General features: G+C 48.0%; 2 protein-coding genes across 11 annotated transcripts in view; one reads left to right on the top strand and one right to left on the bottom strand.

Annotated features, from left to right (window-relative positions):
- Nucleotides 1–358: 358 nt before the first annotated feature.
- Nucleotides 359–5,720, top strand: SRA1 (steroid receptor RNA activator 1). The gene is made up of 5 exons (XM_039252793.1): nt 359–466; nt 594–719; nt 4,176–4,381; nt 4,989–5,097; nt 5,254–5,720. The coding sequence occupies exons 1-5, from the start codon at nt 442–444 to the stop codon at nt 5,463–5,465; spliced, it is 678 nt and encodes a 225-aa protein (XP_039108724.1). The 5' UTR covers nt 359–441; the 3' UTR covers nt 5,466–5,720.
- Nucleotides 5,721–6,543: 823 nt separating this feature from the next.
- The window catches only part of LOC120245652 (ankyrin repeat and KH domain-containing protein 1), a 138,049-nt gene continuing 131,150 nt past the window's right edge, over nt 6,544–13,442 (bottom strand). For all 10 annotated transcript variants that reach the window (XM_039252772.1, XM_039252773.1, XM_039252775.1 and 7 more), the window contains 3 exons: nt 11,845–11,954; nt 7,054–7,227; nt 6,544–6,898 (listed from right to left, as the gene is read on the bottom strand). In XM_039252772.1, coding sequence (XP_039108703.1) covers nt 6,895–6,898; nt 7,054–7,227; nt 11,845–11,954 — 288 coding nt within the window. In that variant the 3' untranslated portion in view covers nt 6,544–6,894. The remainder of the gene's footprint in view (nt 6,899–7,053; nt 7,228–11,844; nt 11,955–13,442) is intronic.

Genomic DNA, 13,442 nt, shown 5'->3' with positions numbered 1-13,442 from the left:
GAAGGAAAATGAATACTAGTTACTGAGTCTACAGAGCATAAATGTGCAGGGCAGTGGAGAGGGAAGTTTTAGAATACCACCTGGCTAGATCACACAGGGACATTTGTGGGGCAGGAGCTTTTGGTGGTTTAAATTTGCTCCTGCGAGCAACTGTGACACAGATTGAGCCTATAAGGGGATAGGGCTCCTAGAGAGCCGCCTTTTGGAAAACAGCCTCCTTTGATGCCTTGTGATCAGGGCCCCGATGCCTTATTAGCTGGAGATTTCGAGTTCCTTAGGGAGCCGGCGCAGTTTCCCTACACCGGCTTCCGGCGTTTCTGAACTGCAGTTCAACGTAGAGGGCTCCTGGCAATCAGGTCGCCCGCGGGACGCCCCAATCCGCTCGGGTGTGCGGCCGCCCCGGAAGTGACGTGCTGCGCCGCTGACCCTGCGGAAGTGGAGATGGCGGAGCTGTACGTGAAGCCGGGTGAGCGCGGCAGGCTGGCTAGGGGCGCCGGGTCGTCTCCCCTGCCCAGGCCGAGGGTAGCTGCTGCAGGGGGGGCGGGCCCTCCATCTGCCCCGGGCTCGCCTCACACGTCCCCTCACCTCCGCAGGCAACAAGGAGCGCGGCTGGAATGACCCGCCGCAGTTCTCGTACGGGCTGCAGACCCTGGCTGGTGGTCTCAAGCGCACGCCGCTCACTAAGAGGGTCGCCGCTCCCCAGGATGGCTCCCCCAGAGGTGCGTGGGGACCCTTTGCGCGGAGACCGGCCGAGAATGGGCGATGTCAGGGATAAGCTTGGCCCGAGGGCCTGTTTTGTTCCTCTCACGTCTCCCTGAGAGCTTAAGCTCGGTAATGGGGCACAGGGCAGGCTCTTCTCAGAGCCCGTTCTCCACTGTCTAGGTCAATAAATAGAAAGTTTCAAAAGAATCTCTTTGCTTTCACTCTAGGGGATCTCATCCAGACCTATCGTATTTAATATAGTTTTTATTCTCAAATTGTTTTCAAATTTTATTTCCAACCTGTAGCTCTTCCCGGAATACCATAGTGGTATATCTATTTGTCTCGTTATGCACCGTCACTTGGTTATATAAGCATCCAGACTTAACGTTTTATTCATTCATTTAATCAGTGTGTTATTTCCTGAGCATCTCTGAGCCCAGGCACTGCTTGAGGGCTGACAAGACAAAGTTTCACTTTTCATGGAGGCTATTCTCTAGCTTTGGAGATGGACAGAGTTCACACATTGGAAACAGCTAGTGCAAAGGCTCTGAGAACAAGTTTGGCAAATTCAGAGACTGAAGGGATACCTAGTGGCTAGAGCACAGCGGGGTAGAGAAGTTAAAATCTGAGTAGACAGCAGACAGTTTTGTAAACCAGGAAAAGGAGTTTGTATTTTAATCTGTGTCAAGCTGGAAGCCACTGAAAAGTTTAAATCAGAGGGCCGCCTTTACTTCTGAGCATTTCCCATGCCAACAGGTGGGGCTATGGCCCTGAGAAACGGGCTCAAATGTAGCTTTTTCAATACCCCTGTATTATCCACACTCAGGACACTGCAGAGGAACAACACAAACCAAGGTTTCTTAACCTTGGTACAACTGACATTTTCGGTCAGATAATTCTTTGTGGTGAGGGACTGTCCTGTATGTTCTAGGATGTTTTGTAGCATCCCTGGTTTCTACCCATTAGATGCCAATAGCACTCACTCACCTAGTTGTAACAGCCAAAAATGCCTCCAGACATTTGCCCCAGGGACAGAATCTCCCCAGGTTGAGAAACACTGATTGATGTACATCTTCAAAACCCCTCACTGTGTCTGGTGTGTGGAAAACTGATTTCAGGGAAGAAGTGGAAAGACAAGTGGCTATTACAGAAACATGGGCAAGATTTAATTTGGACAAAAGTGCGAGTATAGAGATGGTATGGCATATGTTACTGGGGAAATCAGTAACATACAGGATATATGGATATACGTGAGAGAAAGGAATCAAGGTAATTTAAGATTTTTTGCTTGAGGAACTAGCTGGTATTGTTCATAGATATGGGAAGCTGGGGGATGGGGAAATAGAGGTTTTGGGGGGAGGGGGGAAGCAAGCTTTGTCTTGGTAATGTTAAATTTGGGCTGCTACTGTGAGGAGAGGTGTACGGCAGAATTACAGAAATGAGTCACAATCATATGGGTGGTGTTTGATTTCATGGGCTTAAATAAGGCTACTTAAGGAGAATGTGTGGATAGAGGCCTAAAGAGGATCCAACATAGCCCCAGAACTCTCTAGCATTTGAGGGTTGAGTAGAGATGGAATTACTGAAGGGGCTTGAGAAATGGCCAGAGAAAAGAAGTAGGAAGAAAAGTGAAATTTAATCTGGGAGACAGAGTAAAATTTTGACTCAAGCACGATGGATGACACTGAGAGGTCAGGTAAGATAAAGAAAAGGGACGACAGGATTTGCCAGACTAGATTGGACACTGGTGACCTGACGGTAGCAGTCTGTGGAGTGATGAAAGTAGAAACCCCGCTGGATTGGGCTGAGAGAATAAAAAAAAAGCAGACAGAATAACTAACTATACACTATATAGCTCATTCAAGAAATTCTGCTGTGAGGCAGAGAGAAATGAAGCTGTGCCCAAGGACGGAATGCAAGGTAAGGGAGGATTTTGTTTCTGAGATGGTGAACACTAGAGCATGGCTGTATGCCGGTGGGCTGATTCTCTAGTGGGAGAACTGGTGGTGCAGGAAAACAGGATAACTGCAGGAGAGAAGCCTAGCGAAGGCAAGAAGCCAGCATCGGTACAGCTGGAAAGATGGCCTCTGAGAGGAGCAGGAAACCATCTTTCAGAGGAGGAAGGAAAGTGGCCACAGGTACAGGTGGGTTAATAGAACTGGTGGGGAGAAGATGGGTTAGCAACCTTTTTTCTTAGGGAAGTAAATATGAGGCAGTATTGGAAGTAGACTGCAGGGAAAGGAAAAGCAGGGGGAGAAGGTAGACAACTCAAAGAGAAAATGTGAAAATGGTTGTTCTGAAGAATGGGAAAACAATGCAAAGGATAGGAATCTGAGTGTTGGGTACCTTTTGAAGTCTGTACCCATGGCTTTCAAGTGTAACGCAAAAGCACGGTTTTGTTTTTCCTTCCAGCAAGCGTGGGCAAGTTGGGTTTACCAGGAAAGTGGGACGGTGAGAGGGGGGATAAGTGAGGGAAGAGTGTTTATAAGGGAGTGATTTTAATGCACTGTAAAATCTGATTGGTGGGGCTGGAAGGATAGGAGAGGTGGTCAGATTTTGGAGATGTGAATGCTTGTTCAGTGTTGTGAACAAGACACAGAGGTGTGAGAGGCTAAGGAGTGGGGAAAATCATCGCTGGAGGTGAGGAGCTGAAGAAACCAAGAGGCCAAATATTAGATGACTTAATCACCCATGTAGATGCTGATGCCTAGAGTTGATTTTTCTCTTCCAGTCTTCTTCTTCCATAGGGCTTTTCTCCATCCCATTACTAAAGGCAGAAACCAAGAATCATCCTGGACTCCTCCCCCACTCACTTCCAATCCACAAGAGTCCTGTCACTGCCTCCTAAATTAATCTAAGAGCACTCCAGTTCCCCTCATCTGCTCTTTCCCTGTAGTCCCTGTCAGCCTCTTTCCTGGACTACTCTGTTAACCTCCTGACTGCTGTGCATGCCTCCATTCTTGACCTCTTCTCATCCATTTTTTCACAGACCATACAGAGTGAATGTCTTAAACCAGTCACGTCACTCCCTGCTTTTACAAACCTGCAGTGGCTTCCCATTACCATTAGGCTTGAGACCAAACTTCTCCAAAGCCTTATAGGATCTGGACCCCTGCTTGCTTTTCCAGAGATAGCTCATACTACTTTCTTTACACTCAGTCTAAGTAGTTCCCTCTATTATTCTTTTATTACATCATGTTTTCTTTGTAGCATGCAACATAATTTGGTAATTGTGTGTGTGTGCATGTCTCCCTTTCTCTAGGATTTGTGCTCTGAGGTCAGAAACCTAATCTCTCTGGTTTACTACTCTGTCTCTGGTGCTTTGCACATTGGGTTATGGTAGAGACTTCATAAATACACATTTTTGAATGATGGGGTTGTCCAGAGAGTAGCCCTCTAGAAGGGATGAAGTTAAGAATTGAGCTTCTTACCTATTTTAGCTATGTTTGCTTGATTCCACTTTACTTTTTTAGTTCCCACCTTACAGACTTCTCCGGGGCTTCCCCCAGTGGGGCCTCCACCTCCTTCAAGTAAGGCTTCCAGGGCCCCACCTGTGGGGAATTGTCCTGCCTCCAGTGTGGAGCCAGCAAATTTCTCAGTCACTGAATCTGAAACTCTGCTGGAAGATGTGCTCAAACCTTTGGAAGAGGCATTGGAAGATTGCCGCGGTCACACAAAGGTAATAAGCCTTGGCACACTAGTGGACTGCTAGAAGGACTGCCGTCAACGGCCAGATGCAGGTGTGGCTCTCAGAGGTAGACCCTCTAGTCCTTTTGGCCTTGGCTCAAGAATTTACCCATTTCTGAGTCATGGACCCCCTTCAGAATCTGTTAAGGATTAGTGATGACAACAACCTGATTTTTATAACTCTAGGCTATTCAGAGGAGACCCTGCTGATTCTGTGCTCAGGGAGGGAGAGGGAAACCTCCTTTTTGGATCTATGGTGTTTTCTTTGTTCTCTGGAGGCAAGGGATCTGAGAAGTCTTAAAGGAAAGTAACAATAAGTTTTACTTCTTTGGTCCTTAGTTTTCTCATTTGTAAAGTCGCACTACAGAATGAGTTTCTGAGGATCTGAGAAGCTCTGGAAATTTTAAAATTCTAGCCATACATGCATTTTTCTTGGGAGGAGATCCGTAAGATTTATCGGAATCTCAGTGGGGCCTCTAACCAGATTAAGTGTGAAGTTGCCTGGGCCAGAGAAAGCAGGTGCTTCCTATCTGGCCTTGCCTTTCCCCTGCTCCTGTTGGGCTGGTGGCATTGACATGGAGGGGACTTCTGTCTCTCAGAAGCAGGTATGTGATGACATCAGCCGACGCCTGGCTCTGCTGCAGGAACAGTGGGCTGGAGGGAAGCTGTCAGTGCCGGTGAAGAAGAGGATGGCTCTGCTGGTGCAAGGTACGGGTAGGTCACTTGGTGTAACCTAGAGGACTCTTGACTTGTCGTGGATGGCTGAGCTGGAATAGACACTGAGGTTCTGACTAGTTGGGAGCAGAGGAGCGGGAGCTAGGTCTTTTGCCCCAGGCTGCTTGTTTAGTCCCTTTCTTTCCTCAGAGCTTTCAGGTCACCAGTGGGATGCAGCAGATGACATCCACCGCTCACTCATGGTTGACCATGTGACTGAGGTCAGTCAGTGGATGGTGGGAGTTAAAAGATTAATTGCGGAGAAGAGGAATCTGTCTTCAGAGGAAGAGGCCAATGAAGAGAAATCTACAGCTACAGCTGAGGAGGACCAGACGGTATCAGGTGTCCAAGAGGCTCCATAGTCCTGTGGGATCCCTAGACTCACCTCCCACCATCTCCTACACCTTGGCAGGGAGGCCTGCTCTCACCTGGCTCCCTCTTAACCACTTGGGAGACTGTCTGCCCCCTTGGGATCCTTGGCCTGATCCATCCACCTCTGGAGGAAGAGGTTCTACCTGGGCCACAGGGAGTCATTTGTTACCCATAACATATGCATTTCAATAAAAACATCTCAGTAGTGGGCCCAGATAGGAGAGATAAGCCCTTTTTGTGCCAAACTGGTCCCCTGTAGTGTCTCTGACTGCCCTGCTCCTTGTATACCCTGCAGACCTCTGTTCTTCCTTCTTTCATCATGAAGGGCCTTGGCTAGGCATGATCACTTGCTGCCCACCACTTTCCCCCCAGATAGACTGAAACACACCTTCCTTGCTGGGCTGAGCATACCTTTTTTTGGATGACTTAATTTCAGTATGAGAAGAGAGGCTCAATAGCAGTGGAGAGTTTTCCCTCAAGAAAAGGAGACTGCCTTATTTGTACTGTCACCCTTGAGATATACAGTGCTATAGAGATTAGAACATAGCTGTATAAAGTGAAAGAGAAAAAGAGCAGATTGCTGAGATAGGGGATCATGGATTGTGACTTTTGGGGCCTCAATTTGGGCTCAAGAGTCTCTTCTAAACCTCTGAGGACAAGAGAGCCAGGTGAAGGGGCCACAGAGGTTCAAATCATGCTGGGAAGGGAGGATGGGGCCTGATCTTCACAGGAGGGAGAAAAGGCATGGGGACTGGAGAAGGTTAAACCCTGGGGCAGTGCCTCTTTTTTCCTGCTTTGGAATAGATAGGGAGGGACTGCTGGATAGGCCCAATTCCAGGAAGGCTGCTTCCTGGAAAGGCTGGAACAGCCCTTGGCCAGAGTCAGGCAATTGCTGTTTATGGTTTGGCGGCTCCTGTAGCCTGCCCTCACAGCCTGCCTCAGGCTCTAACTGCTGTTGGAAGTGGGCCCAATGACAGCTGGGAAGGGACCTCTGACACTAACGGGTCTGCTGGGGCCCTCAGCTGTTTGGCTGACATGGCAAGGTCAGTGATGAGGAGAACACTGGAGTCAAGGCATTTCTTTGAACGTTTACTAAGCAGTCAGACAGTGACATACTCCATCCTTCAGTCTCAGCCTCAGTCCCTGATGATGGAGGGCTGGGAATTGGGAGGAGTACCTACAGACCAAAGGGAAAGTAGAGCTAAGGGCTTGGCACGTTGCCCACTCCTATCCCTGGTCTAGCTGCCTCAGAACTAAGGGGGGCCCGAAACCAACAAGTCACTCCCTTCCAGATTAGATGAGGCCAAGTGGTGTTTGGAATACCCCAGGAAGAGGCGATGGCAGCAGCGGCATGAGGGACTCCTTTAACTCCACGCAGGGTCTTCTGCACTGGTTCAGATGTCCATTTCAAATTGAGCGTCATCTGGAGGAAGAGAAGGCAGTTGGACTGGTTGCCGGGCTGAGGGTCTGCAAGCTCAGCACCCATGCAGAAGCCCCTCTGAACATTAACTTCCCACTCTACTTCACAGGGGCATTTGACTCCCCGCATTTCTTAATTTTAGGCCCTGCTTTCCTTACCGGGTATCTCTTCCTCTGTCTCCTTCTGCTCCTTCAGCTCCTCCAGCTTGGAGGGTGGGGCTGTTGGAGGAGTTGTGACCCCGGGAATCTGAGGGAGGCAGCAGGGGGGTGTCCGGGCAATGGGTGAGTTCTTGCACTCCAGCAGGAACTTTCGGTCGTAGATGATCCTGGTGCCTGTTAAGGGGTAGGGACTACGTAAGAGGCTGGAGCTTGGGTATGGAGCTATCTGGAGTGCCACACACTTGCCTTTTAGGGACCTGGGAGTCACATTTCCCCGTATATTAAAGGGCTAGTACTCTGCAGCCTAGCTAGGATCTCAGCTGCCTAGCCTTCACAGCACTTGAAGACTTCCAGGTCTAACAAAGGTGTCACTAAGTGCCATAAAGAAAGTGGGATGCACTTTTGGTTTAGGATAGCTTCAAGTCATAGTTCTGAGAGGAACACAAGGAGACTGGGAGACTTCAGGTTCCTGTGTGGCTCTGCTGGCTCTGGGGCTTCACTGCCTCAGTGGGTGGTGGGAGGCGTTATCCCTTCATGCAGTTGGATCAGGAAGCCAAATGACAGGTGTAAAAAGGCATTTCACCCCTGCTGCCACCTGGGTTCTGATACCCTGCAGGCTAAAGCTGTGTTCCTCTGGACAGCTGCTTTCCCGGTGAGACACAGGGACATACTGTTCTTATCCTGACCCCTCCCAAGTCCTATCAGGCTCAGTCCCAGCCTAGAGGAACTTGGCCCCAGTTCTGTCCTCAAAGAGCCTTACCCTGTTCTTGCCCCTCCCTTCCCTCAGCCTCCACGTGGCAGGAAACCCTGGGTCGGGAGCCCAGCAGCTTAAGATCCCAGGCAGGCAACCCAAAGCTCCTGGCCCGGATTGCCTGAGCCCTGCTGTAGCCGCTTTGCAAGACCTGCCGCTTCCTGCTGAGACCAAGCTCAGGTGGGGCTTGGGCTCCTACTCCCCGGCGGCAAAGTTGGGAGGGGCGGGTGAGCAAGGCACAGAGTCTCCCGGAAGCTAGGCTCAAGGCCGTGTCGTATCACTTTGAGGTTTCAGGGTACTGGGCTTCAGTTTCAAACATCCCCCACCCCCTGCAAAAGCTAGAACCTGCAGAGGGGCCTGCGGACAGAGTCCAAGGCCTGCACCTCCCCACCCCTGCCCTGCGACAGCCTGCGCGCGCTGGCCTGCCCAAAGCCCGCGCACCCCCCAGCCCAGCCGGCTGACCTCCTGGGGTAGTGGCGTATAGCGTGCCCCCAGGCGTGGTGCTGTAGCAGTCGGGCAGCGGGTCCCTGCCCCCAGGAATCGGGCAGCTCGTGGATGTGGACATAGCGACCGGGACAAGCAGGAAGGCAGTCGGCTGGTGCAGAGGACGCGGAGTGCAGCTAAGTCTGAAGCCGACTCAGTGGACCACGTGCGGCCTCAGCAACAACACCAGGACGACGTCACGCCCGGGGCGGGCCACCAGCCGTCACTCAATCCGACGGCCCCGCCCCAAGCGCAAGAGCTCAAACCCGACTCGGAGAAAGTTGGAGTCCGAAGCCCCAGGCACAGGCCTTCATTTCCTGCCGGCTCATCATTGGCAGGCCTGACGCTGAGTGCTGCAGCCACTCAGCTGTTTAGTATTTAAGGTTTGAGCTGGGCGCCGGGACCAGTGAGCTATGGCGCACATTACTGTCATGTGTTAATTCACCCATTCCTCTCAACAGTTTTAGACAGTAAAGCAGTATTATTAGCCACATTTTACAGGTGAGGAAACTAAAGCCCAGAGAGGTTAAGTCACTGGTTCAGAGGCATCTTGTAGGAGGGGGAGCTGGGTTTCAGACCCGAGTATATCTGATTCCAGAGCCTGTGCTGTTCACAACTGGGCACTGCCTCCCATCAATCAGTTACGGTATAGGGTGAAAGTGGCCTCATGGCCCGGTGCACAGCAGGAAGGAGAACGTTAGGGTGGGAGGGTGGGCTTTTTGGAAGAAGTGAGACCTGGACTGATTAAAGGATAAATGTTGGGGGATAGGAGAGGCCTGCTCTTTGATCTCGCTGCCAGAGCTAACTAACCTCAGGAAACTATAAAAGGGCAGGGGGCTGGTAGAGAGCTTTGTCTTTAGCCCTCCAGGAAGGAAGATCAGTGGCTGGCCTTAGATATTTTAATTAGGCACAGTGATATGAAAGGAGGCGGGAGAGAGGTGGTGAAAGAGTAAGTACTAAGCCTAGTACATATATATGTGTGTGTGTGTGTGTGTGTGTGTGTGTGTGTGTGTGTGTGTGTCTATATATACATATATATAGTAAAAATCTTGATTTGGGGGCACCTGGGTGGCTCGGTTGAGTGTCCGACTTTGGCTCAGGTCATGATATCATGGTTGGTGACCTGGAGCCCCCACAATGGACTCTGTGCTGATAGGGTGGGGCCTTTGAATTCTGTTTGCCCCTCCCCCACTAGCACACATTCTCTCTCAAAATTAAACATCAAAATTTTAAAAAAAAAATTTTTTTTAATGTTTTATTTATTTCTAGGAGAGAGAGAGAGACAGCGTGAGCAGGGGAGGGTCAGAGAGAGAGGGAGACACAGACTCTGAAACAGGCTCCAGGCTCTGAGCTGGCAGTCAGCACAGAGCCCGACGCGGGGCTCGAACCCACGAACCGCGAGATCATGACCTAAGCGAAAGTCGGACGCTTAACCGACTAAGCCACCCAGGCGCCCCTTAAACATCAAAATCTTGATTTGATTCACTTGTCTTCTGACTTACTCAAAATCAGCATTACCATCTACTACTCACCCCCCTGATAATACTAACATTATCAGTATTAATGTTACTTCAGTTCTCGCTTCATCAGATTTCCCCTTACCTCTGATTTTTACACTCATAAAAAAGTTGTGTCTTAGAGGTGGCTGCTGGCTGGGTGGCTCAGTCGGTTAAGCATCGGACTTCAGCTCACTTCATGATCTCAAGGCTCATGAGTTTGAGCCCTGTGTCGGGCTCTGTGCTGGCAGCTTGGAGTCTGGAGCCTATTTCAGGTTCTGTCTACCTCTCTTTGCCCCTCCCCTGCTTGTACTCTGTATCTCTCTCTCTCTCAAATATAACCATTAAAATTTTTTTTAAAGCTGTATTTTAATAACTCAGTGCTTCTCAAATTTTAATGTGCACATAAGTCACCTGGAGATCTTGTAAAATGAGGATTTTTATACGGTAAGTGTGAGGTGGGACCTGAGATTCTGGGTTTTTAATAAGATCTCAGGTGATGCAGTCCCTTAGGTCTGTAGGTCCTTAGAGTAGCACTTCAGGTTGCAAGGATATTTATATTTTATTGTTTCAAAAATGTTTCTGAGCCTCTTACAAAGTGGTGTATACCTAAAAGAAGTGTCTTGACAGTACAGGAGGGTAAGTAAGGCTTGGGAACAGATTGTGGGGAGCTATTACAACTCAGCTTCCAAGTTGAGTAAGTGATAAGTCTGGTTGGGGGAGTGAGGGATGGGATGGAGGACAGTGAGACTGAAGGTGAAGATTCTAGCCTAGTGAAATGGGGTGGGCAGAAGGGCAGTGGCTATGAGGATGGAGAGAAATGGACAGGAGGGGGAAAGATAAGGTGACTGATCAAAGATGGGAGTGAGGGTTAAGGAGCTAAGCTAGGATAATTCCCAATCTTCTGACTTGAGAGCCTTGGAAGTGGTAGTACTACCTAATATAACAGGGAAAACATGAGATGCCTATCTTACATTGGGGAATGCATAATATGTGTGGAATGCTGAGCTGGAACAGCAGAGTAAGGAGCTAGATATATGGGTCTGAAGCTCAGGCGGAGAAATCTGGGCTAGTGATTCAGATCTGGGTGGAGTTAAATCCAGGAGTGTTAAATGGTTTCAAGAAGGATCAGTGTGGAAGGTCACCCTTCTGTTAATTTCTACTACAAACCGACAGCAGCAGTTAATACTACTGTAATACTACTGCTAGAAGCTTAGTTTTCATGAAAAGCTTTTCTTGAAAAGCAATAGGGGCTGGGGAACTAGAGACAGGCTGTTGGCTTGAGAGAGAAAGACAGATATATCATGCATGCAATCAGTCTCAACAATGACTACGTGTTAGAATACTGGAGTTTAAAACTAACTAACAACAAAAAAGCCATGCCCAGGCTCCAAGATGTGATTAAACCTATAAGGGAATATCATCAGGTCTCTGCTACCAAAGTACTTTGGACTTACACCAATACCATGAAGATAAAACAGGAGGTAAAACATAATCACAAAATAGGTTGGCAATCTGATGGTGAGATTCACGATCCTGTTTTCCAAAATAGGGTCTTGAAACCCAGCCTTCTGTTCTTTACTGGAAGTGGTCTTAATACATATAAGTTCTGGGTACTTAAAACCATCTTTCTCTCATTCATTTGCTACAGGAGAAAGTAAAGGTGAAGAATCTGCCCTATGGCAAATGGTGACAAATCTTTAAGGATGAACAGAAAATACAGTGTTATCAGAGCCCCTCACCCCAGGACAGGGTCCACTGGGAAGACGTCACAACCAGCAACAAACACTTCTTGGTAGAAGAGATCTAGGACTAGTTAGAGAACAAGATGTTCAGAAGCTATTTTCCTACAGTAGGCTTATTTGCCACTTCCTGGGTTTACAATGTGGTCCAAAGGTCTTAAAGAGTGGGACAGAACTAAGTTTACTAACTATTCCTTTTGGTTTGGCTTGAAACTATAATGTGACTAGCCTTTCCCCTTCTAGAAGCTTTGAGGATGGGAGGAGGATCTATCTATAAGAAGAGATGAAAATTGTAGGTCTGAGTCCTGAGATTTCTTACCTCTGGTTGGGAGAGGCCACGATTGGCTGTCCAACTCTCTTCTTCGTTCTGGTTAGCTGAGGTGATAGGATTTCCCCTTTGAGAGCAGGGACTGAAGGAAGCAGACTGGCCTATAAAAGGGCAAGTCAGCACACTGTAGCCACAATAGATTTAAAGGGTCTTAAAACATCAATAATTTATTGGTGGTGGAATTTTATTACATTAAATACTACTTGCAATAACTGGGTCCAGAAACCTTGATGATATAGTTTTATTCCTTGAAAGAGCTGTTATTCTCATGGGGTTTGATCTATGCCTCAGCAGGACGTTTCTTAATGACTTGAGGTTTCACTATGAATGTGCAAGGTTTTCTTCTGCCTCTGTTAAAATCTCAAAATCAGTACTGTTTCCCACAAGAGCAGGCTTCTAATTCCATGTGAGAACCAAGAGTAGTGGCTCTCAAACCTCAGTAATATAAACACTCTATTCACGTCCAGTATTCCCATACCATATATCCTCATTCACACAAAAAAAGAAGTGTTAGCACTGGGAGAAAGTTTTGAATTCATTTACATTCAATTTTATTTTTAGATGAGGTAGGTGAAGCCCAGAAATGAAAAATGACTTGCCTAAGGTCACAGAGCTTCAAGTGGCAGAAATGAAAACAGAATACAGAATTTAGGCTTCTCTTATTTCACTGCACCCATGCTGCCTCCCCCCAAGTCCCTTGTATATTTTGAAAGTAATTAAATTCTTACCTGAGCTAGGTTTAATCCAAGGTTCAGGTTGGTAAAATAGCAGTAAAGTAATGCCAGGAAGAGGCAAGACAGAGGAAGAAGAGATTATAGGAGGCAAAATGGGTTGGGGAGGAGGGATCCAAACAGAAAGAGAAGAAGGCAGTGCTGGTAAGAGGGCAGGGAGGAGGGTATCCTGAATAACTACTACCAACTGCACAGCTCCTGTTTCTTCCTAATCTTCCTAGGAGTTTCTCATAATTGTCCCTTCTACTCATGGATTCTATTTCCTGACCTGAGATAAAATTTCTTATTCTGTTATCCTCAAGTTGCAGAAGACAGGGTTAAGGGCTCTCCCAGATAATTCAAATGTATTGTAGACTGTTAAGATAGGAAAACCATTTTTGTCCCACTGAATAATTTACTTAATATTATCTCTCACTAGTATATGTTTCACCAAGAATAGTTTTATTCATTTCACTGTTAGGTGGTTTTTGTTGTTGTTGTTGCTAGTGGTAAATAAAAACAGCAAGAAATACAGGTGACCCAAGGGGTCTTTTGTCGCCCTCAAGGTAATGGGGTCTCTTGAAAATACTTGATGTGGTTATCAAGCACTAAAAAGGCAGTAACTTCAGCAAGTGTGATACTTTCCAAATCCATTCAAAATAGAAAATAAGAAATGAGCTGAAAGGGGCGCCTGGGTGGCTTAGTCGGTTAAGCGTCCGACTTTCGCTTGGGTCATGATCTCGCGGTTCGTGGGTTCGAGCCCCGCGTCGGGCTCTGTGCTGACTGCCAGCTCAGAGCCTGGAGCCTATTTCAGAGTCTGTGTCTCCCTCTCTCTCTGACCCACCCCTGCTCACGCTGTCTCTCTCTCTCTCCTAGAAA

Source organism: Hyaena hyaena, unplaced genomic scaffold (genome assembly GCF_003009895.1).
Source record: "Hyaena hyaena isolate Hyena2069 unplaced genomic scaffold, ASM300989v1 scaffold_426, whole genome shotgun sequence".
Classification (NCBI taxonomy): domain Eukaryota; kingdom Metazoa; phylum Chordata; class Mammalia; order Carnivora; family Hyaenidae; genus Hyaena; species Hyaena hyaena.
The sequence above is the reverse complement of the archived record's forward strand: the minus strand, read 5'-3'. Positions and strand labels throughout refer to the sequence as shown.

What these genes read in the sequence shown, in the direction of transcription:
- SRA1 (XM_039252793.1), top strand. Translation starts at nt 442, where the DNA reads ATGGCGGAGCTGTACGTGAAGCCGG. An exon ending in GGAGCTGTACGTGAAGCCGG is followed by an intron (nt 467 to 593) that starts GTGAGCGCGGCA and finishes TCACCTCCGCAG; the next exon opens with GCAACAAGGAGCGCGGCTGG. An exon ending in CCAGGATGGCTCCCCCAGAG is followed by an intron (nt 720 to 4,175) that starts GTGCGTGGGGAC and finishes TTACTTTTTTAG; the next exon opens with TTCCCACCTTACAGACTTCT.